The sequence below is a fragment of the Sorex fumeus genome, unplaced genomic scaffold (genome assembly GCF_029834395.1).
Source record: "Sorex fumeus unplaced genomic scaffold, SorFum_2.1 ptg000081l, whole genome shotgun sequence".
NCBI classification, from domain to species: domain Eukaryota; kingdom Metazoa; phylum Chordata; class Mammalia; order Eulipotyphla; family Soricidae; genus Sorex; species Sorex fumeus.
The window spans coordinates 1,397,312-1,423,580 of record NW_026606138.1 but is presented as its reverse complement, the minus strand read 5'-3'; the positions used below and the strand labels follow the sequence as shown (position 1 = coordinate 1,423,580).

Genomic DNA, 26,269 nt, shown 5'->3' with positions numbered 1-26,269 from the left:
TTAATGGCTGTCTTAGGAAACTAATACACACCTTGTATTCAGCCTCTGCTTTACATTAAATTATTGGCTTACAATTGGTGTTTTGGAATGTTTTTCTTTGCTGATGTAATATCAGCAAAGTGCTAGTAGAAAGTAGAAATTTTGTGTTTTAAAAGATATTTGTTAGAAATGAAATATTAAAAGCAGATAGCAAGGTAGACCCTTATTAATTCTCAAAAAAATTAGAATTATAGCCATAAAGTGATTAAAATATTTTTAAAAATTACATAGAAAATTAATTCAGAAGTGTAGTCCCTGGCACAAAAGTAGGGTAATATTTTGATAATCCAAAAAATAATAACAAAGAGCCCACTCTAATTTTCAGGGGTTTTTTATTTAGAAAGTTTCTTTTTATCATTTTAATGAATTCATTCTTTTACAGTTGAAAATAAGTAAAAAAAATTGAGTTGATTTTCTTATTTTCATATATAAGCTTTGCTTATCGCTGGACTGGAGCGATAGCACAGCAGTAGGGCATTTGCCTTGTGCGCAGCCAGCCGGCCGAGCTGGGTTCGGTTCCTCCGCCCCTCTTGGAGAGCCCAGCAAGCTACCGAGACTATCTCGCTCGCACGGCAAAGCCTGGCAAGCTACATTCAATATGCCAAACACAGTTACAAGAAGTCTCACGATGGAGACTTTACTGGGCCCGCTCAAGCAAATCGATGAACAACGGGAGGACAGTGCTACAGTGTTAAACTTCGCTTATTTTCTCCTAATATATGGTACCTTGCATTATCTCTTTTAAAATATTTTTTTTCTCAGTTGCGGCATATCCCAATGCAAATATCTTTGTGTTGTAACTTTTTCACACACACATGTCATCCCCTTGTCTCCAGAACCCAGATTGCTTTCCTTGGATAATTATGTTACCTAACGTAACAGGAATATATTATTCATTATATTATAAAGGATTATCCTTTACCAACTGTATCGTTATTTTCTTTTTCTAAACACACTCCCACATACATGAAGTCTGTCATGGATGTCACTGCTTTTTTTAAAAAAATTTAAAATAAAAAGATTATAATAATGCATCAAAATATAATTGAATCCATTGGACACCCAGAATTATTTATTAATAAAACTATTTTTCTATTTTAAAAGTATAACATTTTGTTATAGAGTGAACCTATTGAATTAAGCTATCAATAAATAAATAAATAAATAATAAATAAAGGCCCTCCCGTTGATCATCGATTTGCTGGAGCGGGCCCAGTAACGTCTCCATTGGAGACTTTGTTGTTACTGTGTCTGGCACATCGAATACTCTCGGTAGCTTGCCGGGCTCTCCGAGCTATCAATATCACCAGAAATATATTTGAGCTAATGGACATATATAATAAAAGGTAAAGGTAAAGTAGGTCCTCCTGTTGACCATCGATTTGCTCGAGTGGGCCCAGTAACGTCTCCATTGGAGACTTTGTTGTTACTGTGTTTGGCATATCGAATACATCCCGGGGAGCTTGCCAGGCTCTGCCGTGCGGGCAAGATACTCTCGGTAGCTTACCGGGCTCTCCGAGAGGGGCGGAGGAATCGAACTCGGGTCAGCCATGTTGGCTGCGTGCAAGGCAAACACCCTACCGCTGTGCTATCACTCCAGTGAGATACATAATACACACAAATAAATGGTAAAGCTTACTTTGCAATTTATTTGCCCAAGAAAATAAAATCAATTTTTAGTTAGGGCACATTCAGGTGAGAAAAATGCATTACTCATTGCCTGCTCATTACAGCTTAGTGGTTATGCCTAAAAACAAATAAAATGCCAAGTTGATTCTTGACAGGCTGGAAAATCACCTTGTTAATCTCTGTGAGCTTGACGGTGCATTAGAGATTGAGGTAAATTTTATTTGCATAGGTCCTCACATATATATGTAATATTTTAAAGTATACAATAAATCTGTGTAATTTTCAATTTTTGTATGAGCAAGTATTATATGTAAAATGAAACCCAATATTATCCAGTAGAGGTTTTGTAAATAGGTGTGGATCATAGTTTGAATGAAAAAAGTGCCTATATACTTGATATTGTAATTAATGTATTATTTCATCATCTTAATAGTTAAGCCAAAGTGCTGATTAAAGTACTGATTTTAGTGATATTAGACAACACCATTCATTATATATACATGTTTTAATATGCGGTATTTGTCTTCAATACAGTGTCTTCACATTCATCAATAAACACATAGAGCTATAATAATCTTTGTCTCTAAATGTTTATGTACATATGCATGTAAATTTATAAATATTTCATAATACAAATATATTTCATAAAATAGCAGTCACACATAGTGCTCCAATCAGAGCTGAGTGAGAAAGTTTACATATTCACACATGGAGATAGAGCAGATTACTTGTGAAGACATGGAAAATAGTTGTACTATTATCAGGAAACAATTTATCTCATCTTTAACAGTGTCATCTATAAATAGAGCAATTTATCAGTCATTTCCCAACTTCTACTACAACTGTATATTTCTTAATTTTTAAATCATGTTATGCTTTTAGGGTTATTTATACTAGCAGCCTGCTGCTCACTCTTTTAGAATGAGTCATCACAAATATCTTAATTTTTCTACTTATGTTATAAGGCAGTTTAAGTTCAGTTTCTTTTTTTTTTGAGCTCTTACAGATATAATTGATTCTGGATATAAGTGTTTTGATTTGTGGACTTTTAAATCACCGTGCTGGAAGCTTTCATGTAGAATGCATATAAAATAGGGCCAGATAAAGATTTTAGACAACTGACAAATTCTTCTCTAAGTATTTGCTTCCTTACCCCCACCTTGGCCTTTTTGTAGATCCTTGTTATGTCTGGTTTTTATAGTCTCTGAAAACCAGTCTATAAAAACCAGCTCCCGGAAGAGAACAGTGCAGTCTCCTGCCCCCGCGCCTGACTGTCCTCGCCGCCGGGACCCCTTGGAGGGGAGCAGGTTGAGCTTTCCTCCCTGCCCCGACCAAGGCTCTGGCAGTCAAAGACCTCCAGGACCAGCCACCACCATGCTGAGACCACTCTCTGCACCCTTGAAGGTACTGGCAGAGGGACAAAGTCACGCGGGTTCCGGGGCCGAGATCTCCAACCCTACTCGATTTGGGCTGAGCATCCTCCACCCAGATCCTCCAAATTCCAGTAGGCGGGGGTCACACCCACCAACTGGCCCCCTGGCGCCGTGTAATCCTATCAACGGCCAAGACTCAGAGACTATAAAAACCAGCTCCGGGAACCGCAAATGCAGCCGCACGACATCCTATTACGACATCTTATTATCTCATTCCTACTTTGGACAAACTGGCAAGCTACCGAATGTAGCCTGCCCACACGGCAGAGTTTGGCAAACTCCCCGTGGCATATGCAATATGCCGAATACCAGTAACAGTGATGGGTCTCATTCTCCTAAAGAGCCTTGAATATAATCTCAGGGCTAGGATGAAGGAGACGTTACTGGGGTCTGCTCGAGGCAATCGACGATTAACAGGATGATTTGTGATTTGTGATTGTGATTGTTATGTCTATTTTTAATCCTCACCACTTTGAATTTTTGGCCCCTGAATATTTCTCACTGGTTTCTGGAAGGTATTTTTTTGAACCTCTTTTTTAAAAATGTTGTCTAGGTCACTGTTTCTTATATTCTGTGCTGTAGTTGTTGTATGTTATAGAATAGTCTAAAAAGCCCACGTACCAGCTCTCTTCATCCCTATTCCTTATCTACTAGTAGAAAATAATAGCTATATTTATATATGTAACTACAAAGTTTAAACTGTCATTTTAGGTATATGTTGGTTTAAATAAAATTGAACAAACCTTTAGGACGCATTTGTCTTAATACGAAGAACCATTTAAAAGTGTATCGTTATCTTAAAACCTAATATGTTGACATGTTTTGAATATTAAGAGTTAAAATGACTTCCACCTCTCTAGCAGTCTTTTATTTTTTTTCTAGTAGGAAAAACAGCATATGCTCCTTTGCAAGTATGCAAAATTAAAATAGAGGAATTGAACATCATTTCATAATGCACTAATAATAGATATAATTGCCTGTTCTCCACCAGACTTACTCCCTCCCACCCCCACCCCTGGTTCAAAGGCCTTTGCAGGCTATTTTGAAATGCTATCCCTATATTCTGCGGTTTTAGTAATCCTTTTTTGTTATGTTCAAGGGTCAGTTGGAAAGTAGTATGGGCACCTGGGAGACGACTCCCAGGAAACAGAGGAAACTCTCAGCGGTTCTTTGCAGTTGGTTGAGGGGTGGTTGGTAGGAGCTCTGCTGTGCATGACCTTTCTTCCCATCACTCACCATAGCTTTGCTTCCCTCTTTGTTTCCTTTTTCTCAGTGTCTTGTAGACTGTGTCTCAGTCTACTCAGTGTCTGTAGATTTTTTTTAAATCTATATTAAAGCATCATGATTTAAAAAGTTATTCATAGTTGAGTTTTAGGATATACAGTGATGCAGGACCATTTTACTACCAGTGTGAACTTCAGTCCGCCAATGTCCCCAGGTTTCACCAAACCCCCACCCACCCCACCCCGGCCCACAGCCTGCCTCCTTGACAGGCATATTTTTAAGTGTGATTGTTGTGGAGCTCGTGTTTTTCAGTGTTGTTGACTGTGTGGTTTGGATGTACAACTATACCACTCCTTTATACCACCTCAGTACCCCAATGCTCTCAACTACACAAAGTTAAACAGAGTTATAAGAGTGTATTTTATTTTATATTTGGGATGAACTATATAATTATTTTTCAGTTTTTACAAGACTGTAAAGCTTGATATTTACTTTTTTTTACTAGACTGATACTAATTTTAGGAAATAGGGGAATATTTGTTGCCACTCTATCTTTACAACAATGGTAGTAAAATTCATGAGGAGGTTTGACATTACTACATACTGTGACAGTTTTCTATGTCTACATTCATCACTTAGATAAAGCCCAGCTGAGCCTTTGATATTTGCCAGACACTGTGCTAAACCCTGGATAAGCATGATTTTATTTAACCCAGCCAACACCCCCTTGAGATTTTATTATTCGTATTGTCCAAGTGAAGAATCAGACACTTAGGTGCAAAAAAACAATAAAGTCCAAATTTCCTTCTAATTGCCTTATAGTTTATTTAGGATGTCTTAGTAACAGCTCAGGGGCTAACTAGTGCTAACAGAGGAGATACTGGCAGAGGACACTATGAACAGGGTCAAACTTTGTAAATGCAGGTTATTTTTCAGTTTTGTATTTTAAAGTCCAGAAACACATTTCCAGGGAATCTAAGTCTTATAAGACAGAATAAGTTTCAGAACATTAGTGAGAAAGTCGCAGTCAAGGCTATCTTTTAATTTTTAGTTAGAGTAAGTAAATGAGCTTTCAAATGAATTAATTAACAGCCAATTAACTAAAATTAATTTAAGGGTAGCTTTACTCTATCAATGATATGTGAACTGTCTCTGAAAGAGAGGTGTTCTTCAAAGGATAGTCATTTGAGAATTTTTTGTTATTGTCTTTGAAAATAATTAAGTCTACATTTCATTGTTAATACAAATGCTAATGAAAAGAACCTTGTACTAACAGAGCAGGAAGCAACCTTAGAACTCAAGTACTATCCAATTAGGATGAAAAATGAAGCCAGAGGTAATGACCTTGACTTGGCCTGTCCTGAGGCCAATTTAGGTCTTAACGAAAATCTTAGTACTGGCAATAGAAGTCAAAGTTTATATTTAAATAGTATGATTCTTTTCTTTTGTAAAGTATCATTTTCCTTTGGGAAATGATCATCTGTATCAGTTTTCACTGTATCATCAAATTTATTGCTACATTTTATTCCATAACATTTTTCTATATTGGAATTAATTTTATTCTAATAGTGCAGAATTTTATCTTTTAAAATGTAATTATACACTTATATTATTTCCAAGGTAATTATGAAAGTTATTAAATTTTTATATTCAAAATATGAGTTATAAAATGAGAGACTTATCTTTAATTCCCAAACCAGAGGTAAATGTTAATATTCTCTTGTTTATCCTTTCAGATTTCCTTTCTAGTGTGTATTTTAAAAAAGTAGAACTTGACATAGTGGTATTTTATTACTCTGTTCTTAATAGTATTTAAATAATATAATTTACCATATCATTTAATATAAATTATTAAATAATATTAGTTGCTGTTATATTTTAAACTAAACTAGTATTTTCTTATTTTAGATGATTCTATAACTTTATCTTAAAAACAGTACAACAAATTTTCCTTAGCAAAATCTTTGAATATTTTCTTAATTATTTTATCAATCTATTTCACAATTGTGCACTTTATTATTAAAGTATTGGGGCTCGAGCGATGTAGCAGGGAAGGTGTTTGCCTTGCACACAGCCAGCCTGGGTTCGATCCCCAGTGTCCCACATGGTCCCCTAAGCACCACTAGGAATGATTCCTGGGTGCAGAGCCAGGAGTAACCCCTGAGCATTGCTGGGTGTGACCCAAAAACCGAAAAAAATCCCACAAAACAAACAACTTTAAAGTATTAATTTACTAGGATTTTATTTTACATCAATATTTTAACTAATTATTATATTATAATTAGTGCAAGTTTTTTTCCTAAGATGCATAACTATATATTTTCACCTCCTTTATGTTTTAGCTTTTACCCAGAAGCATTTAGTTTTATTTATAAAACTAGAAACTGGTTAAATATCTTACCATATATTAAAATTGAGGCTTTCAAAATGGCATACTAAACTTTTGTGCTTTCGGAACTTATATCATGCAAATGAAACTCTACCATGATCCTATTTACAATGGTAATGGAAGAAAAAATACAGTACAAGTTACTTTAATTAGGTAATAATTTCTGTAATGTTTGTAGCCTACGAAAGATAAAATCACTTCCTTTTGGCTAAGTATTACCCCATTCATCTCATTTGAAGACAGCTAGGGGAGAACAGCCGCTGTTCTTGTACACTATATAGACCATATTTAGAGAAAAACAAGCACAGCTTTCCTTCCCAGATGATAAAATTCCATTAAAAGATTTACTTCTGAGGCAGCAGTTAAAGAGAAATGACCATGGGGAGATTCACATTTTCATAAACAATTTCTATGTTCATGAGAAGGGCCCTTCCTCCCTGTAATCCTGATATCAAGGCCCTCACAGGACTCATTTGTACTCTTCATAACTATGGGTTCTGTGGGTTTTTCACTTCATGCTTTACAAATGAATGAGCTTTTTCATTTGTTCCTAATGACTTTGGTTTATACAAAGAGATCTTAAACTGTCCCCAGAGCAATCATTTTGCTAAAATGTTATTAGAACATCTTTACAAATTTAGCAACAAAAGGGGGGTTTCATTAACAATGGAGTCATTGGGAACTGAGGGCCCTTGGCAAATTCAGCACTCTCCAAACTTGATTTATTTCAGTGAGGAGTACAAACAATTTTGTGAGCTATGTATGTGTATTCTTTATCTGGTTGATGTGTGAGGAAGATTAAGTTATGGGGAGTAAAGAGAGACTGGAAACATCTGAATGTTATTCTCAGGCTAATCAGCTCTCATTTAGCTGCTCTTCTGAGGGGCTAAAATAGCCATAAGCAATGCCTACCACCCAGAATATCCAGATGGAACTCTTTGTTTTACCTAAAAAATTAGGGATGTTTAGCTCGGATTGATGGTTATTTTTCAGTGGCCCTCAACAGAATTCAGGTTAAACACATGTGGGTCTCATTTTTATAATAGCCAAATTTTGTAGATCAGCAATGTAGAGAGCGACAACTCTTGGTGAATTTGAACTGTGGTTTCATATGGAGTGGATCCAATTTATGCAGTCCTTTATTTTGGGGGGGGAGGGGAGTCTGTAATTACAATTGGAGACACTGCTCTTGTTCCTAGAAGCATTGCTTTTCAAGATCCTTCTTTGCCTTGGACAACTTTTGTTAGTTTCCTTCGGATCGAATTTCTGTCATTTTCTCAACTACTTTATTTCAGGGACCTCTTTTAATTCCTTCTTGGTTTGTGTCTGATTAGTGTGCCCTGATGCAGCTCCTTAAATACACCACCAGTCCTTTCAATCCTTGGACACAGTGTTTTAGCAAGTATCACTTCAGCAGGGGAAGGAAAAACAAAAATGGATATTTAATCTTGGCAATCTCATCTTTCCAAAATGAAATGTTTTTCAAAGATTATGGATTAAATTGTGAATTTAAAAATGATTTTAAAGTTGGGGCTGAAGAGATAGGACAGTAAGTAAGATGCATAGTTTAAATGCAGCTGACCCAAATTCAAAACCCTGCACCACATCTGTCCCCTAGGGTCCCATCAGCAGTGATCTCTGAGCACATAGCTGAAAGCTCAGCTTCATGGAAACCCAAGCACAGATGTGTGCTCCACAAAATTAAAAAACATTAATAAAAGTTGGAGGTAACATCCCTGACCCATTCAACACCAATGAAAGTGCTGGTTATATGCATTGATAATTTTCTGCAAGCCTATTGGTAACTTCTTGAAGGATGTACTTTTTTCTAATTTAAAAACTCCTAATTCTTACCAAAACATCAGGATTAGTACTGATGAGGAAAATAGATTTCTGCCAATATTTTTAGAAGACTTGAATAGTTAAATTTAAGTATTTCAATTTGGGTAACATAACGTAACCACAGATTGTATCTTGGGTGTCCTTGATTATGCTCATAATTTTGCTTTGTAGCTGCAGAATATACTCCAGATATGCTCAAGTTCTTGAAATATCTCGACCTTCCTTTACAAAGAAAGTTCTTTAGAATTTCTGCTTGTCTACTTCCCTGCCAGTTGCCTGCAAGTACCTTCCTTCTACCATCAGACACCCTATAAAATGTTTAAAAAGCCTGGGCTCTGAACAAGCGCTCTCCTGGGCCCATTGGCATAATAAACCTGAGTTTTCCCAACTCTCAGAGCATGCTGCTTGTTTTATCACTAGTCTGTGTTACTGCTGTTTTCTGCAACATCTTTATATATTACAAGAAGTGGCCTTAGGATCTGTAGCATTCCTGCATGTGACTTCATAAAAACTCTTGTTTTGTTTTTGCATTCTATCATACGATGTTGTGTTGAGCTAATAACCAGAATTCAGTGACTAATATCTGTTTATCTGCTAATAGAAACTTATATCCTATTTTATTATCAATAGTCACAACTGTATATATATATATATATATATATATATATATATATCTGTCCTCCCGTTGTTCATCGATTTGCTTGAGCAGGCCCAGTAACTTCTCCATTGTGAGACTTCTTGTTACTGTGTTTGGCATACTGAATACTCTCAGTAACTTGCCAGGCTCTCTGAGAAGGGCGGAAGAATTGAACCTGGCTTGCCAGGCTGGATGCGTGCAAGGCAAACACCCTACTGCTGTGCTATCACTCCTAAAAATAAGATTTTCATATGAGAAGAGTTTATCTCCTGCAAATATGTATATACTACACATTTAGTATCAATAGTAGACTAAATAAAATCTGACTTAGAACATAGGAACATAGCAACAAAGAAATACTTTCTACTCTTTCAAATTGTCCTGAGGGATGCGAACTGTTCATTTATTTTATTCAGTATGTATGTGTCTTATACACTTCAGCTTTATGTAAAAGTAACTTCTCAATAACAAAATTATCAGTTGCTATTAGGAACTATAATTTATGGCAATCACATTTTTCCTCAGGATTATAATAATGCTTTATGTATTACCTTCTCTATATTTCTGTATGCCTTTTCTACTTCAAATCAATCATATTGGAAACTGGTTTTGTGAATTCTACTGCCAAACTCCCTTCAGTAAATTAATAGTTGGATGAAATTCTCAAGATTTGACCTGCTAATATTGAGCCTAGCATAAAGAAATTAAGCATTAATTGATGAGTTAATAATTTCAGTAGGTGTTATTTTAATTAGTATTTCTTGTAAATGTTTGCATTGATTTCTTAAATTAATAGTGCTGTACTCTGTAGCTTATAATATTTGAACAAAAAGTATTTTATCACTGTTCATTTGGAGGAGAATAGATTTCTTCAGTTTCTTACTGCAGTTAATATAGATAGAAAAATCTTTGGGAGCGAGAGAGCAAAAAGAGTGGACAGAGCATTTACTTGCAAATGGTCAACCCAGGTTTGTTCCCTTACACAGCTTAAGTTTCCCTGAGCCTCCAGAAGTGATCTCTGAGACCAGAGCCAGGAGTAAGTCCTGAGAACTGCCCGGTGTACTTGTTCCCCCACCACCACCAAAAAAAAAAATTAACAAAAGAAACCCTTGTAATTTTAGGCTGTTTTTAATTGGACTTGCACCTTCCTCAAAATGTGATGATGGTGTGCTTTCTTTAACGATCACTGGTACACCATGTATCAATGATACATCAAACCATTCTACTTGCCATCTATCCTAAGAGTTCAAAATGTTAATTTAAGAAGATATTTTTTACTCCAGTGTTCACTGCTAATACTAGCTAAAATCTGGAAACAGCCTTGGAGTTCAATAAGAGATGATCAAATAAACAAAACAGTATATATAAACAATGAAATACTACTCAACTATAAAATTTGCAGTTCACTATTATTCAGAAGGAACTAGAGGGTATTTGGCTGAATGAAGTGAGCCAGAAAATGAGGAGAAATATAGAATTATTTACTTTATGTGGAATATAAAAAAATCATAGGAAAGTACTAAAGCTGTGCTAATGACAGCAAACCCAGAGAATAAACCTAAAGAACTCAATTTGCTAAACCTGACGAGATTATGAGAGTAGAAGGGAACCCAGAGAGACAATGAAAAAGGGACAATCATAATCTGGTGGTGACCTTGGTATTTACTTGAACTATTAATATGATAGTATTGCAAATTGTGGTGTCTAATTTTGTATTTAAAATTAGAAAATTAAGTACAAAAAATAGTAGGGAGAATTTTTACCAACCAGTAGAATACTGTTGTAAGTTCTATTTTTAACTGGTCCAGAATCAAGGTGGACTACAATAGAAGGAGGAAAAACTCTTTAATGCTTCTTTTGTGATGTGTGTATTCATTTGGTTTATTTAAAAATAAAGAAATCTGTCAGTCAAGCAAAATACTTAAGCTGCATTAATGAAAACAGAAGAAAAGATCTCAGCAAACAAAATTAAAGTGACTTTTCTCTACAGTTATTAGTTGGATGGAGGGACAGAATAACAGAGCCAGAACTAATTCTAGGAACAATGAATTTTCTAAGATATTTCTAACAATTCCATGCATTTGTTTTCTTTATATTGATAATATTCAAGATAAAGATCACCTTACTGGTTGTCATTCAGATACTTTCTGTTTTTCACATTTTCCTTTAGTCTTAAGAGTGTTTCAATCAAGATCCTATATGAGATTGTCTTAGAATAGATTGTTTTATTCTGTTATCCAGAGAAAGCACTTAATATTAGCTACATTTGAATTACAAGTGACATTTTTATAAAACATTGCTGCATATTATATAACATGGAAAATCATTTTAATGTTTTAAAGCATTGGAGTATTCTTTCAGAGAATAAAGCTTTTTTATTATGAAGCAGATACTGAAATTTAAAAAACAGTATTTAGAGAAAACTTCCTCTGATAGAGAACACACACAAATTTACAGTCTATCCACAGTCAATTAAACCATCTTACAGTTTCCTATTACAACCTTTAGTTTAGAGTCAAAGTAAAAAATATAACTTATCTATAGTTATTTCTATAAACATAGGGGAAATAGAACTTTGGATTTTCTTAAAATTCATGGCTTGTGTTTTATTTTGTTTATGGACTGCATATATGCTCCAAAATCTGCAAAGCCATTTGAGAAAATTAATTTTAGAAAAAATTTCCTTTAAAAAGTGTAGGACTCGCTAGGGGAAAAGGCAGCTCAGATAGAGAAGGGAGCACCAAATAAAGGGTGTTGGGAGGATCCTCCAGGATGGGAGATGCGTGCTGAGAGTAGACTATAGACCGAACATGATTGCACTCAATGCCTCTTTTGCAAACCACAGCACTCAAAAGGAGAGAAAGAACAAAAGAGAATGCCCTGCCACAGAGGCAGGGTAGGATGGGGGAGATGAGGGGTGGGAGAGATACTAGGATCAGTGCTGGTGGAGAATGGGCACTGGTGGAGGGATGGGTATTCAATCATTGTATAACTGAAACCCAAGCACAAACATTTGTAAGTCTACAACTGGTGTTTCACTAATAAAAATTTTAAAAATATATAAAAAGTTAAAAATTAAAAAATAAATAAAAAGTGTAACACAAAAACATTTGTTTTCCTTAACTTATTTTTGGGAAGACCTCCTAAGTGGTGCTCAGGAGGTCTGAGATCCTTACTAGTGATTCTAGACCGATTAGGGCTGGAGAATATGATGTTGTTTGCATCCTGCAGTACTGGGACCCCCAGGCTATACAAACACTGCTAGTGGGGAAGGAGAACCTCTCTAGATAAACTATTATACAGAGGACTAGGTTGTGTTGGGAATTAGACCCAGATCCTATACATGTCAGGCTTGCATCCTAACCAACTGTATTATCCCCTACTCTCAAAATGTTTGTTTTTATCGAAATCAGTCAGATATCGCTTCAATCATTGTTTCCTCATCATTCTCAGTCTACCAGTTGTGAAAACAAAATCTTTGGTTGCCAAATATATCCATATTTGTGGAATTATAAAGCACCGTGTTTTAAATCCTTACACATTCATATTCAAAATTATATTAAAATACATTGTATAATCTGGTAGTAATATTTTTAAATATTGTTACTATGTAGCATTATTGTCTTTCAGATACAATGTAATTAACATAACCATTTTTTAAGAAGCTGATTATAGACAAGCAGCATGTCCTTTTTTGAAATACTGTGATGTTTTGAGTTAACAGAAAATCCCCATGGCTTACTTCTTTAGAATCCCGCTAAACGTGAGAGACATCGTTTACTGTACAGGAGTTTCATTACTAGATGAGGATGTCTGGGAATTCATATGGATGAAATTCCACTCTACCACAGCAGTTTCTGAAAAGAAAATATTATTGGAAGCCTTAACATGCAGTGATGACAGGAACTTATTAAACAGGTGCGTCACTTTGTTGAATATATCTTAGTTCCTATAAAACATATCTCTTGAAAGCTATGTATAGCTCCATGAACATTACTAAAGTTACTCAGTTTATCAATTGTTAAAAATTACTTTAAATATGTTTGATATATATGTAAAAAGTGTTTTGTTACAAGAGTAAGTTGTTCCTCCAAATATTTTTAAAACATTTTGCATAATTAATTCAGAATTTTAGATTTGTCTATCCCTTACTTGTCTCAAAATAGATGAATTAATTGTAATTCTGTAAGCTTGAATATTACCTATTTATGTATAGAAAATGGGAGTATTGATAATTTGCATTGCTAAAGTTCTTGGTGGATTAGCATCTTAAGGAATATGATAAATTTAAGCATGTATAGTTTTATGTTGAATGTTTTTAATTGCCACACGACTCTATTGTTAAAGACTTCTGAATCTATCGCTGAATTCTGAAGTGGTGCTGGATCAAGATGCGATTGATGTGATTATACATGTAGCTAGAAATCCACATGGCCGAGATCTTGCCTGGAAGTTTTTCAGAGAAAAATGGAAGATACTAAATACCAGGTAGGAATGAGTTAAGCAATTTGTATTTCAGAGAACAAATTAAAGGTGTTATCTGAGATAGTCAGATCCAAATTTTGTGTTAAAACCAAGGTTTAGATGTAGAAAACTTTTGTTTATTGGTTGGATATTTTTGTGTGCCTAGGACTTTGTCCTGACTTTACACTCAGTGATCACTCCTGGCAGGGCTCTGGGCAAGAGCCTTCCTTACTATACTATTTCTCTGTTCCCTGGAAAACATTTTAATAATTCTGATATTTCTGTCCTTCCTACAAAACTTAGAGTTGTTTGAATATTTATTTAACATTATATTTATTAAATATTGATATCTGCTAGAAGTGTAAAAGATATAGCAGTGGTTATATCTTAAAATAGAGTAATTTAGATATAGAGTGATTTTCTGGAAAATCTAACTGATGTTGAAAAATTTACATTATAACCTCTATGTCCTGAATATGTAATACAAAAATGATTTATGAAGCAGTTATAGAGGTATTATAAAAAACTGTTATTACATCTCTAAATTTATCTTAAAGTTTTTCTAAATGCAAATATCATAAAATACCTGAAATAAAACAATGACATAAAAAAAAAACTATTGAATCATTCTATAAATCCACTTGTAGGAGAATTAATTCTCAAGACATCTTGTTTCTTGGTAAGATTTTTCAACTCATTTTAGAAAATATTTCAACTTGTATTTAAGTAGATTCATATAAGCACTAGTTGTTACTCCAATAATCCTGAAGACATATAAAATTAAACATATTATAGATCAATGTTTCTCAAATATTTTCTAACAGTGGCCCCTTTCTGATCTTATTTGCTTGCTGTGAACTCCTTTTCTATTGGCTTGCCCCTATTCTTGTGCCATTCATCCCCTATTTTCAAAAGTTTTCCCTTAAAAAGCCCTGCTGGTCCACAAGGAGCCACATAGCATCAGCTGATAATCACTGCTATAGAACATGTAAATGTTCTATAACTTATACATCTCAACCTTGAATATCTTTGAACAAAGAACCTACTATTCTATCCATTAAACTCATATTTTAAAAATTATTTAAAAATGTGCTTTTATTGGTTGCCCTCATGTAGAGTTCAGCATGAACGGAGGTGTCATATTAAGACAGATTTCTGTGTAAAGATATTTCATCATCAGAGAGCATTTATAATCACAGAACACATGAATTCTTTTATAGATTCAGTTCAGAAATTATGATTTGAGTATTAAACATTGCTCTGCTGTATTCTTCAAACATACAGCAAATAGCAAGTTTCACAGGGTGAAATTAATAAATACAAGATCTTTTTAAAGAATATCAAAGCTCTACCAATACAGTTTTTTTATATTGTGTATCAGAGTTAAGTGCTGTATATACATAATTTAATCCCTATAGAAATATTTGCTTCTAAGATTCTCTTTTATCTCACTAAGAGTCTATGTTCACTGTTACAAAAAAAAAAGTAGAAAGGTTTCCGTTTTAGCTTATCTACAAATACATCAATATCTTGAGAGACAGTGTTGTCTCCCCACCCTCCCGAAATTTTATTTTATTAAAGCATTTTGAGTTACAAAGTTATTCAGTTAGGTTTTTGACATACAATGTCCCAACACCAATCCTGCCACCAAGTAAACTTCCCTGTATCGGTGTCCCCAGGTTGCTCTTCTACCCCACACCCTTAGAAGTAACCTTCTTTCTTGACAGGTATCTTTTAAATTTGGGAGTGATAGAACAGCGGTAGGGCATTTGCCTTGTGTGCAGTCAGCCCAGCCAAGCCAGGTTTGATTCCTCCACCCCTCTTGGAGAGCCCGGCAAGCTACCGAGAGTATCTTGCCCACACGGCAAAATCTGTCAAGCTACCTGTGAAGTATTTAATATGCCAAACACAGTAACAACAATTCTCAAAATGGAGACATTATTGGGCCTGCTCGAGCAAATCAATGAACAACGGGAGGACAGTGTTTGACAGTGTTAAAGTTTGGGTCTCGTGATTTCAGGTGGTGTTGACTCAGTGGCTTGCTGTTATATGGATGGAATTGGAAGATATGTTAAATGAAGTAAGCTGGAAGAAGGATAGGCACAGGATGATATCATTTATATGTTGTATTTAGAGTAAATGGATGAGGAAAGGCAATGGTTTAAAGGAGGGATGCTTGAGTCACTCTTTCTCCCAGAGTGTAGGGAAGAGATTGAAAGAAATAGTGGAAAGGGGAAGGATCAAAGATATACATGAGAAGGAACAAGGGCAGGGGTCAAGATTATTCAGGAACATCAGTGGTGTTAAGGAATGGGTTTTTTTTGCAATTTTTATACATTTTTATAAAGTAGTTCACAATATTTCATTACAGATAATATCCAAACACCCACCCACCAGCAAACACCTTCCAACCACAATAATAGGGAAATGTGTAAAGGTTGTCGATTTCATTCTGTGGCCCTTTAAACCCGTATATAAGAGAATATAAGCAAGTATGTTAAAACCCAACATATGTGTGCTGTTTTAGGTACATCAATGGGCTAGAGTATAAGAGGTCTCATGGCCAAGAATGCTCCAGGAAAAACTGCATCACTCTCTTCCTTTAGTTTATAGTCTCTGGATCTTGGCCATTGATGAGAGTACTTGGGGCCAGGGGCAGTTTGGGGATGTGACTGCCAAGCTACTGGAACACTGGGGATCTGGGTGGAGGAGGCCCAGTCCTGATCTGAGTAGACTTGGAGATCTCAGTCATGGGTCCCGCATACCTGGGTTTCCTCTGTCGGTTCCTTCATGGGTGAGGCTCATTTGAGCGTGTGGAGAGTAGTCTTTAGCATGGATGTGGTTGGGTTCTGGAGGTTTTTGGCTGGGGTTCTGCTTGTAGAGGAAGGGAAATTCAACCTGGCCCCCTCCAAGGGGCCTCAGTGAAGACAGCCTGGATGGGTGCAGGAGATTCTGCCCAATGGTGTTAAGGAATGTTAGAGTGAAATATCTTTTTTTTTCAAATGATTCTCTATCAACCCTTAAACCTCAGTAAAGATGGTGTTCTCCAACGTGCTCCTTAATTCCTGCTCTGTAGAATGGTCATAGTTTTAGTTGCTATCTACTCTCGTGTTTTAATCACAACCGGATCTATATCTCTTATGAAATTTTTACCTAATCTTCACTTCCTGATAGACAGTTGCCTGTTGGGAATCACAGATTAAGATGCACCGACAACTTAAATTCATCAGTTTCCTTTCATATGCTTTTATTTTTCCAATATAATATATGGATGACTACCAAGCCAAGGAACTTTAAAATTATATATGTATGACTCCACCATTTCCTTTATAATATGCAATAATTGGTCTTGAACTTGTGCTTATTTAACAATTTCTGTATGTTTCTTGACTTTTTATCTCATTCCACCTATAATTGTCCTGTTACAAGTTCTAATCTCATACTTGTCTCTCCCTTTTTTGACTGTAATCATACACACATGCACATGTGCAGGCATGAGTATGCATGAGTGCGTACATACATATTCACACATATACACACTCACAGACATACACAATGACACCTCTTCCTTTTGTCATGATCCTTTTTTTTGGTGGGGAAGGGTATTTTAGGGTCTCATCTGGCAGTGCTCAGGCTTACTCCTGGCTATGCACTCAGGGATCACTCCTGGTGGAGCTTAGAGGACCATATGTGGTACCAGTGATCAAATCCTGATAAGCAGACACTGTGCAAGGCAAGTGCCCTACCTTCATCCTCATAATCTTTCTGAAAAGACAAGATGACATTTGCCTGCTGTGAAACATACACCATAAATAGGCATTAGGGCTATAGAGATAGTGCAGTGGATAGGGTGCTTGCCTTGAGTGCTACAGATGTGGATTCAATTCCCATCACCTAAGCCCATCCAGGAAGGAATGCAGAGTCATAAGCACTGAGCCCAGTCCAGTGTGGCATAAAACCCAAAAGAAAAAAAAAGGCATTGTAGTAAATAACCAATTACCAAACATTGAATGGCATGGGTGGGAATAGATAGATCCAGAATAGAAGAAATATAAGGGCAATGGTGGAAGGTTGGAGGCACTTTGGTTTTGGTGGGTGGGGTGAGGGTGTAGTAATTTTGTATAAAGAGATTATAAACAATTGTAATCCCTAAACTATAATAAACAAAAAGTCCTCTGATAACCTCTTTTGTCTTCTTATTCATATATTCCCAAGCCTCACAATTTATGTACTCATTACCAAATGCTTTCAGTTGTCTTCAAGTATCCTACTGTATCACCTTCCCTGTCTTTATATTTGTCCTTCGCCTAGAAGTTATTCTTCCTTGATGTCTAAAACTACTCCATATTTAATTTAGAAGCCACAGTTTCATGGAATATTTTTTCTAAGATCCCACATCTAAAGAGAAATCTTAGTATACAATTTTATCATTCTTTCATTAAGCATCAATAAAAAGTAAAGGCCCTCCCGTTGATCATCGATTTGCTCGAGCGGGCCCAGTAACGTCTCCATTGGAGACTTTGTTGTTACTGTGTCTGGCATATCGAATACTCTCAGTAGCTTGCCGGGCTCTCCGAGAGGGGCGGAGGAATCGAACTATTATTCCTTAATTTATAATATAATATCATCAGGAAATGTACGCCTTATTTTTCTAATTAATAAAATTAAAATTTATTATAAAATAAATAAAATTCTTGGCATTTTATTGGAGTGAATTTCACTCCTGTACATTTTTATAATTACAAATTGATTACTAATATTATTAATATTATTTTATGACTACTTGCACAGAATAGTTGAATATTGGAATTGCAATGTAATTCTGTGTGCTTATACTTTATTTTACTTACTGAACTTTTCCCATGAAATAGCTCAATTTTGGAATTACAACAATTTTCTGTGTGTTCAAATTCTGATCCTAGCCATCCTTACTTTAAATATTAGGAATTGTCTTAAGGTTCCAATTTAAAAAGCTGTTGTAGGGCAACTAGACATTTGTTTCTAAAAACTCAGATAATTAGTATACTCTGAAAGATTTAAAAATGCTCATCTTGAGTATATTTTTCTCAGTAATAGAACATAATAACCTAGGATTACTTTCTTTAGTATAATAAAAATAAAACAATATAATGAGAATTTATTCATGATTTACTGACATAAATTGTTCTCTACGTTGGGTCATGAGTTGAATAATACTGCCTATGGTATATGTGCTGTCAAGTGAACAGTTGTGCCCATGGTAGAAGCATTATGCAATTTGAATGAATAACTCAATACTTTATTTCAGTGAAAATGCTAATATTTTTATGATATATACAGGTCCTCTAAGCATGAAAACAGAGAATGCTGGTGTCAGTCATCACTGAACCAACCAAAGCCTCTTTGTGACTTACTGATTATCTCCTAGTTTGTCTTGCTATTCTTTTGCCTTTGTTTAGATTTTTAATCCTTATAGTGAGCTAGGTTGGCATAAATGTTTTAAGTTAAAAGATATTTTGTTCTTAGATCTTTGTTTAGAAATATAATAATTATTCTTAAATCTGTATAATTTTGATGAATTACTTTTTAAAAATTCCTCCAGTCAAAATTTCTCCAAAACATTGACACAAGCTGCATGGCATCAAATTATTTTCTATAGCTATTGTTCTGTGTACACCCATCATTGCCAAGGTACTAGACCTTGAATGCTCAAGACATTATAATGCTCAGAGATTAATGGCAATAAGATAGCAGTTGCCAGAGGAAACCCTTGAAAAGGACTATGGAAGTCTGTATACTGGTATTTGTTAAATTGCTGTCTATTAATACTTACTTTAATTTTATCTTTTAAGGTATGGAGAGGCATTATTTATGAATTCAAAACTTATCAGTGGAGTTACAGAATTTCTTAATACTGAAGGAGAACTCAAAGAGGTAATTAATTTTATTACGGGGTTTCACTTTTTTATAAGCCTACAAAGTAATATATTTAATCCAACCACTCATAGAAATAACACATTTATTATAAAAATGATGTATCCACAGATCATATACATTCCTTTTAATACTCCTGCCCCAATACTCAAATGCAAAAATATATTTATGCTAAATTTTTTTGTTAATTCATTTTTTACAAAGGTAATTCTAACATTCTAAACATTAAGTTTCTGCAATTGGCATTCAAATGCAATGTTTCTCAAACATGGAGGGATTCCAAACACACAACAGGAATTTTTGATCCATCACTTGTTTCTCACCATTCTTTGAAAACAGATTATGATTCTTAACAAAAAACATCCTATAATAATAACAGTGTTTGGAAACCGAGAGCTGAGATTGGTATTGCGGCACAGAAATTAATTCTCACTGCTTTGGTTCTTTTTCTGGAGAATCTATTGCTGGATGTAATACTGATGCTTTGTGCTATCCAGTATATAGAACTAATAAATTCATATGAATGGAAGGTATCTGGAAATATTTGTTGGTATTAATAATTTATTTAAAATTCTACTTGAATAAACTTCAAATGACATTTATTAATAAAATTAATTTAAATTTTTAAAAAGTGTTTATGGAGTATCCAGCAGTTCTTTTCTTTCTCTGATGTATTTTGTGGAAGGCTTGGGAGCTCTATTTTTGTTTTTATCATTAATTTACATCTCTAATTGGCAGCAATGTGAAGTGGGGAAAGGTAAGCAAATAGGTAGCCAAGAAGAAGCAAATCTTAGATATTTTTAATTGAGAGAATGAGTCGGACTTCAAATATCTATCTCTTTCCCATCTGTTGTTCTCATTATAAAGTATAGCTGAAATTTGGCACCATGCTTTTCTCAGATTTCATGGATGAAATGCCTGAGACTGTGATCCACAGCTAATCACACTGAGTATTATCCCAGGCCCCTTCCCAGCCCCAAGACAGAAGTAATAACCACCTGGCTACATTTTCCTGTCTTCCAATGGTGGCTAATTTTGTATAATTGTCTCCTATGCACTAACTTAAATTTTTTTACCCCATGAGTTAAGCTAAGCTAAGTCTCTGATTATAATGGTTTGAAATTCATTTATTATTCCTGCTCTGTGTCTTCCCTACCCTGAAGGAGTTGGTTTTGGAAGTCCCAACACATGTTTTACTTTATTTTTTAATAAAGGAAGCTAAATGGTAACGACATTCTTTTATCATATCTGTAGGAAGCAGAAAGAAAGAGCAATTAAATTAATGATTGCCTCCAATTTTCTCTGTATTTAAATGAAGTACTTTTAATTTTATGATTTGACACTCAACAAATCTGGGAAAGACTCATTTAGTCACAACCTATGAAGCATTGAAGTGAAAATAGAAATGAAAGATAACTTACTGCCTGCCCCATCCACTTCCTCCTTTTTCATTTCTCCTCTATTCTTTCCTGCCTCTTTTCCTCCTGCCACTGTCCTACCTTATTTTTCTATTCTCCACTACTGTCTATGTATTGTATGTTCGATGCTTTTGTAATATCCCAGCCATAGGAAAACATGTTCTACAAATGGACACATTATTGGTTTGACTGTAACATTGGCTGTTTAATTTTAGATAATTTACTTAGATATTTAATGTCTAACACCTGATTAAATTTTTATTTGAAATATTAACAGATATCTCTATGGTGAAAGATGCAATTTTGGAACTGAGCTAAAGCACTGCTTTTATTCTATACTCTATAAAATAGCCACTTTATGATATAGGCTCTCTGTGGCATGAGCAATGAATCCCTCCACAATAGAGCTGCTTGCTCTGACTTCCTAGTTTAACAACTGCTGCTGAGGCTTTTCTTTTTTTGATACATTCATTAGTATAATCATCATCTGTAGGATTGTAGACCACTATGGTTTGGTGGGATGGGGTTTTGATTTGTATCACTGATAACCCGCTTCCATAAATATAAGAACCTAGAAACTCCAATCTGATTCTCCCATAACCAATGAAGTGCATAAGCAGAAAACCCAATGTGTTCCCCTTTTACATGGCATATTTTTATTTCAAGTATTTATAGATCAAAAGGGAATAAGCATCTTTATGAATTCTGGAAGCTTATTTAAGATTTTAATGATTCCCTTGAGTTTTGGGAGCATTTACAAGGAAAGTTACATTGTTTCCAAAAATGGCATTCTAATACCTAAAACTGATGATTTCCTCTTAATTACATGACCAGAGATTTGAGCAATATTTATCCGTCACTTAATGCATCATTGTCTTAATTTTAAACTAATGGCAGTGAAACATCAGAATTTTTCATACAAATGTCCATTAGCAATCCTCTGTAGCACTCAATTTCCTGCCTCTTGAACCTGATATATAACACCGTTGTGGAACATATATCCTCTTTATCACAGACATCACATTTATTTTTTAACATTGAAAATATATTCCTTAAAATAGGGCACTAGCTAATTCAGTTTATATAGTTGCTTAGCATGAATTATATTTTTGCCATCTGCTCTAAAAATAATTTACTTTGTGATATTTAGGGTTTAGGGTGCCCTAAAATAAGAGTTTCCTAAAAGCTAAAGTGTGTTTTAACAGATAAATGAACAAACATAGAAATGCATAAACATGTTATGCTTAGGAAACAAGGATGTCACACACAAACACACACACACACACACACACACACAACACTGACATATTTCTGAATGTTATTTAATAAAAAGATACCAATTTACAACATTTTAAAATAGTACTATAATATGGCATGCATATGTAAGGGCCACACTAAAAAACATTTAGTAGCAGTAGCAAACCTACCAAAAAATATAAACAAGACATCTGGAATTTCAGGTGGCTTCTCTCCATCTCATGCCCTGTAAAGCGCAATGGGGCATCATAAAGCACTATGGTAACACTCAAAAATTTGGTCCAACACTGTTCTGATAACAGAAATCATACTATTCGTAGTATTGGTGTATCAGAATTACTTTAACAAAAACACAGAACATAAGAACACTTGATGCCAGCTAAAAAAAAAAATCGGCCAGATTATTTCTGATGAATTAACTACTCCTAAAATTCATAGACACCTGAGGCTCTCCAGACTCACAGGGGAAGTATTCAGTAAATTACTTTACAAATGAATCTCTAGATACCTACAGTTATATATTGGGCTTGGGAATTCTCATGCAGGATTAGAGTCTACTATCTTTGTATTGATAAAGATAACACATTCATAGTCAAACTCATAATTTGCCTTTAAGAAACTCTTCACAGCTTTCCATTATGAATACAAGTTGTTACTGTCTCACCAAAAAGCCATGGGCTTTCTACAAATTTTCAAAGGATCATTTATCACTATTGTGATTAGAAAAATCTCTAGGAAAATATCTAACTATACAGTCCATGTCTAAAAGAAGCAGATGTAATTTTTCCTGATTGACACACATATGGAAACAATGGCTCATAGTATATATCACAATGTACATATATTTCTAATAAAAGAGAAAAGACAACAAATAAAAATGTATTAGATAAGATATAACTGTATGAACAAAAATACAAATACTAATCAAACTAATTAGTGAAAACTGCAAATATGATTCAAATACTTTCATTAAACTTACATTTTTATGAATATCTACATATTACAGTAATATATTTGTAGACATTGCCTGAACTACTGGACTGCTTCGGTCCTCTTCCCTTTCTCTGCTCTCCTTTGTAAGTATACATGGAAAGTGTCAAATCATTTTTAAGGATAGCATAGATCCATTTTGTTTTATAGAGCTGTTTTGCGTGTTTGGTCAAAGTTTTGTAAAGATACAGTTCTGAACTATGATTACCCATTATGGATGTTGCTGACCATGGGGCTCTTGTTAGAACACAGAGATTATAGAGAACCCATCTGCATCACGTAGTCAAAGCAACACTGCCATAAACAAATGAAGCGATACAGGCACCAATTTTTTTAGACCAGCTAAGAGAGGTATAATTAAGAGCATTTTAAATGCTAGCTACCCCCCCCCCCCCACACACACACACACTTCCTCCTTGTCCCTGAGCCAATATTGATGCACTTTCTTTCCCTCTGGCAGATCTTTCATGTGGCACCTACCATGTGATGAATCACACCCAAACACTAATTAAACTACAGAATGTTTCTGTGTTGCAAGTAGATTTTTCACATTTGCTTGTTAGAATTGAGATTGTTGGTTAGTTGCCAGATTCTTAAGCTATAACAAACAGAAAGGAAACTGCTAATATTGAATCTTGAAACAAAATCCCTGAGCAATGCCCAGATATGTGAACTCTTTAGAGAAAAAGCTTCGATCCATAAAAATTATGACAAAACATTTAAAAACTAAGTCAGTTTAATTAAATGCTCAAATTCACTGGCTGAGAACACATTCCTTCGTCCTTCTAAATCTGGTTACTCAGGTGTTTGCAGAATCATTAATCATAATTTTCATAGCATCAGTAACTTTATTGCCAGCACCAATAACTTTGGTAAACCCTGGCCACCAACAATAATATTAGTTTCTCAGGTTGTTCATATGGAAATCATGAAGAATAGCTTTCTTTCAACAGAGTGAACTGGTTCTAGACGATGATCATCAACCTCAAATTTTACTTTTTTTTCAGTCTAGTTCATATATTAGGCATGCCTTGTAATGAGAACTAGTCTGCTCAGTCCTTTTTATCCATGATATATGAGCTATATGGTTTTAATATTATTATCCATGATGAAGAGCTATATGGTGTTAATATTATTTATGAGAAAAGGATGCTGAGTTTGGAGTTATTTGTGGCGTCATGTTTGTTGTGTTTCCTTTCAGTTCCAAAAGCAATTACATCACACCTAATGGACACAACCTGTTACATAGGCTTCAATTGCCAAACTCTGTATTCAAAATACTTTCTGTAATGAATATAGAATTGGCTTAGAAGAGGTTCTTGTTCATATATGACAGAAGTGAGCTAATTTTACAGCCTTCATATTTATTATTCAAAACTTTGTATTTCCAGCTCAAGAACTTCATGAAGAACTATGACGGAGTAGCTGCTGCCTCTTTCTCGAGAGCTGTAGAGACTGTGGAAGCAAATGTACGCTGGAAAATGCTTTATCAAGATGAGCTTTTCCAATGGTTAGAGAAAGCTCTGAGACATTGATATGTTTCTCTAATAAACTGTGCATCGCAGAGTTTTGTAAGGTCTGCTATATGTGGAATGAGGAGATGTATTATGTGGGAAATGACTGGATTTGTTAACACGTGGGAGGAATTTGCTTTTTTCAATTTTTGCTTTGGGGGGATTTGTGTTGTTTCATTCATTCTGTTTTGTTTCTCTACTGGGTGTGCTTCTTTAAGGAAACTCTTGCAAGTTTAACTAGCCATGATTGCTTCAGTTGTACATTTCGAGCTGTACAGGACCAAATATGATTGTGGTGCATGTCAATGTTGTTGTCAGTTTGGAAACAAATTCAGAATATTTTTGTGCATGGTTGTATGGTCCTGCTTGTGTTCCAGCATGCTTACTAAAAATGTCCAATGTTATATGTGAATATCTATGTTACATCCAGAATGGGCATTATGCAAAAGCACAAAGACTCTATATGACAATCAGTGTTGTGATGAAAGAAAAACTTTCAAAAATGATATTCTTATTTCTGGGCAATATGAGAAGTAAAGAATAGCCCTTTATTTGATCAGTCTCACTTATTCCAGCACTTGGATTGTCTTGCAATGACTTCTGTGTTGCTAACTCATTTTCTTTGAGTTAAAGTTGTGTATACATTTAAGAACACATATAGTGTATGCATATGTATATGTACATAAGGAAGCTCCATATGTATGTAGGACGTTATACACTACATATGTGCAAAGAATTTCTCCGAATCAAAGAAAATCTACTCTGTTTTATAAACTTGCAAATCTTGAAAATGCTGAAAAGAGTTTATTTCAACATTATTTTTTTTCCTGGCAATCTTCTTACTACACATCTCAATAACAGAACTTTTTTCTACTTACTAAACAATGGTCTATTCAAGCGCAGAACAGTAGAGTCAAACAATTATATTGTTTAAGCAAAATATTCTACAAAGTAATTGGTAGCCTCACATTCTCTATCATCATTTTGGCCAAACTTCTTATTGTGTAAGAAATCATGCATATTAATAACTATCAGTGCTTAGAAAATATTGACTTTCCATTTTGTTTGATATTCATCTTGTCTTCTGTGATTCATGGGTAAAAACTTCTCTCTATGCATCCATCTTTGTGTCTATGTGATTCTCTAATGCTCCATCAAATGACCATACCTCAAGTGGGTCTATTAGCATGTAAGGACCTTTAATCCAATTTGTGGCATCCATTAAGAAAAAAAGGTTACTTTTCTTGAACAAAGATTTTTCCCTGGCATTGGAATAGCCCTTTTTTTGACTTTATTATATAAGTGTTTTCAAAAGGTATTTTAACCCAGTAGGCTAGCTAAAAATATTTTAAGTTCACCATTAAACACACTATTACAACTAGTACACTAATCCAATATTTGTAAACTACTTTCTATTTTCCTGAGGTTTTTCCACTCTAAAGCAAATATATTCTAACTCTTAATAGCTATTGAACCCTTAGGGAGAACCAGCATTTTAGAAACAAGACTATGGATTTATT

The 26,269-nt window shown here is 34.7% G+C and overlaps 1 protein-coding gene across 2 annotated transcripts in view; it reads left to right on the top strand.

Annotated features, from left to right (window-relative positions):
• The window catches only part of TRHDE (thyrotropin releasing hormone degrading enzyme), a 448,119-nt gene extending 422,555 nt beyond the window's left edge, over nucleotides 1-25,564 (top strand). For both annotated transcript variants that reach the window (XM_056130789.1, XM_056130788.1), the window contains 4 exons: nucleotides 12,944-13,111; nucleotides 13,541-13,681; nucleotides 19,489-19,570; nucleotides 24,627-25,564. In XM_056130789.1, coding sequence (XP_055986764.1) covers nucleotides 12,944-13,111; nucleotides 13,541-13,681; nucleotides 19,489-19,570; nucleotides 24,627-24,770 — 535 coding nt within the window. In that variant the 3' untranslated portion in view covers nucleotides 24,771-25,564. The remainder of the gene's footprint in view (nucleotides 1-12,943; nucleotides 13,112-13,540; nucleotides 13,682-19,488; nucleotides 19,571-24,626) is intronic.
• Nucleotides 25,565-26,269: the final 705 nt, after the last annotated feature.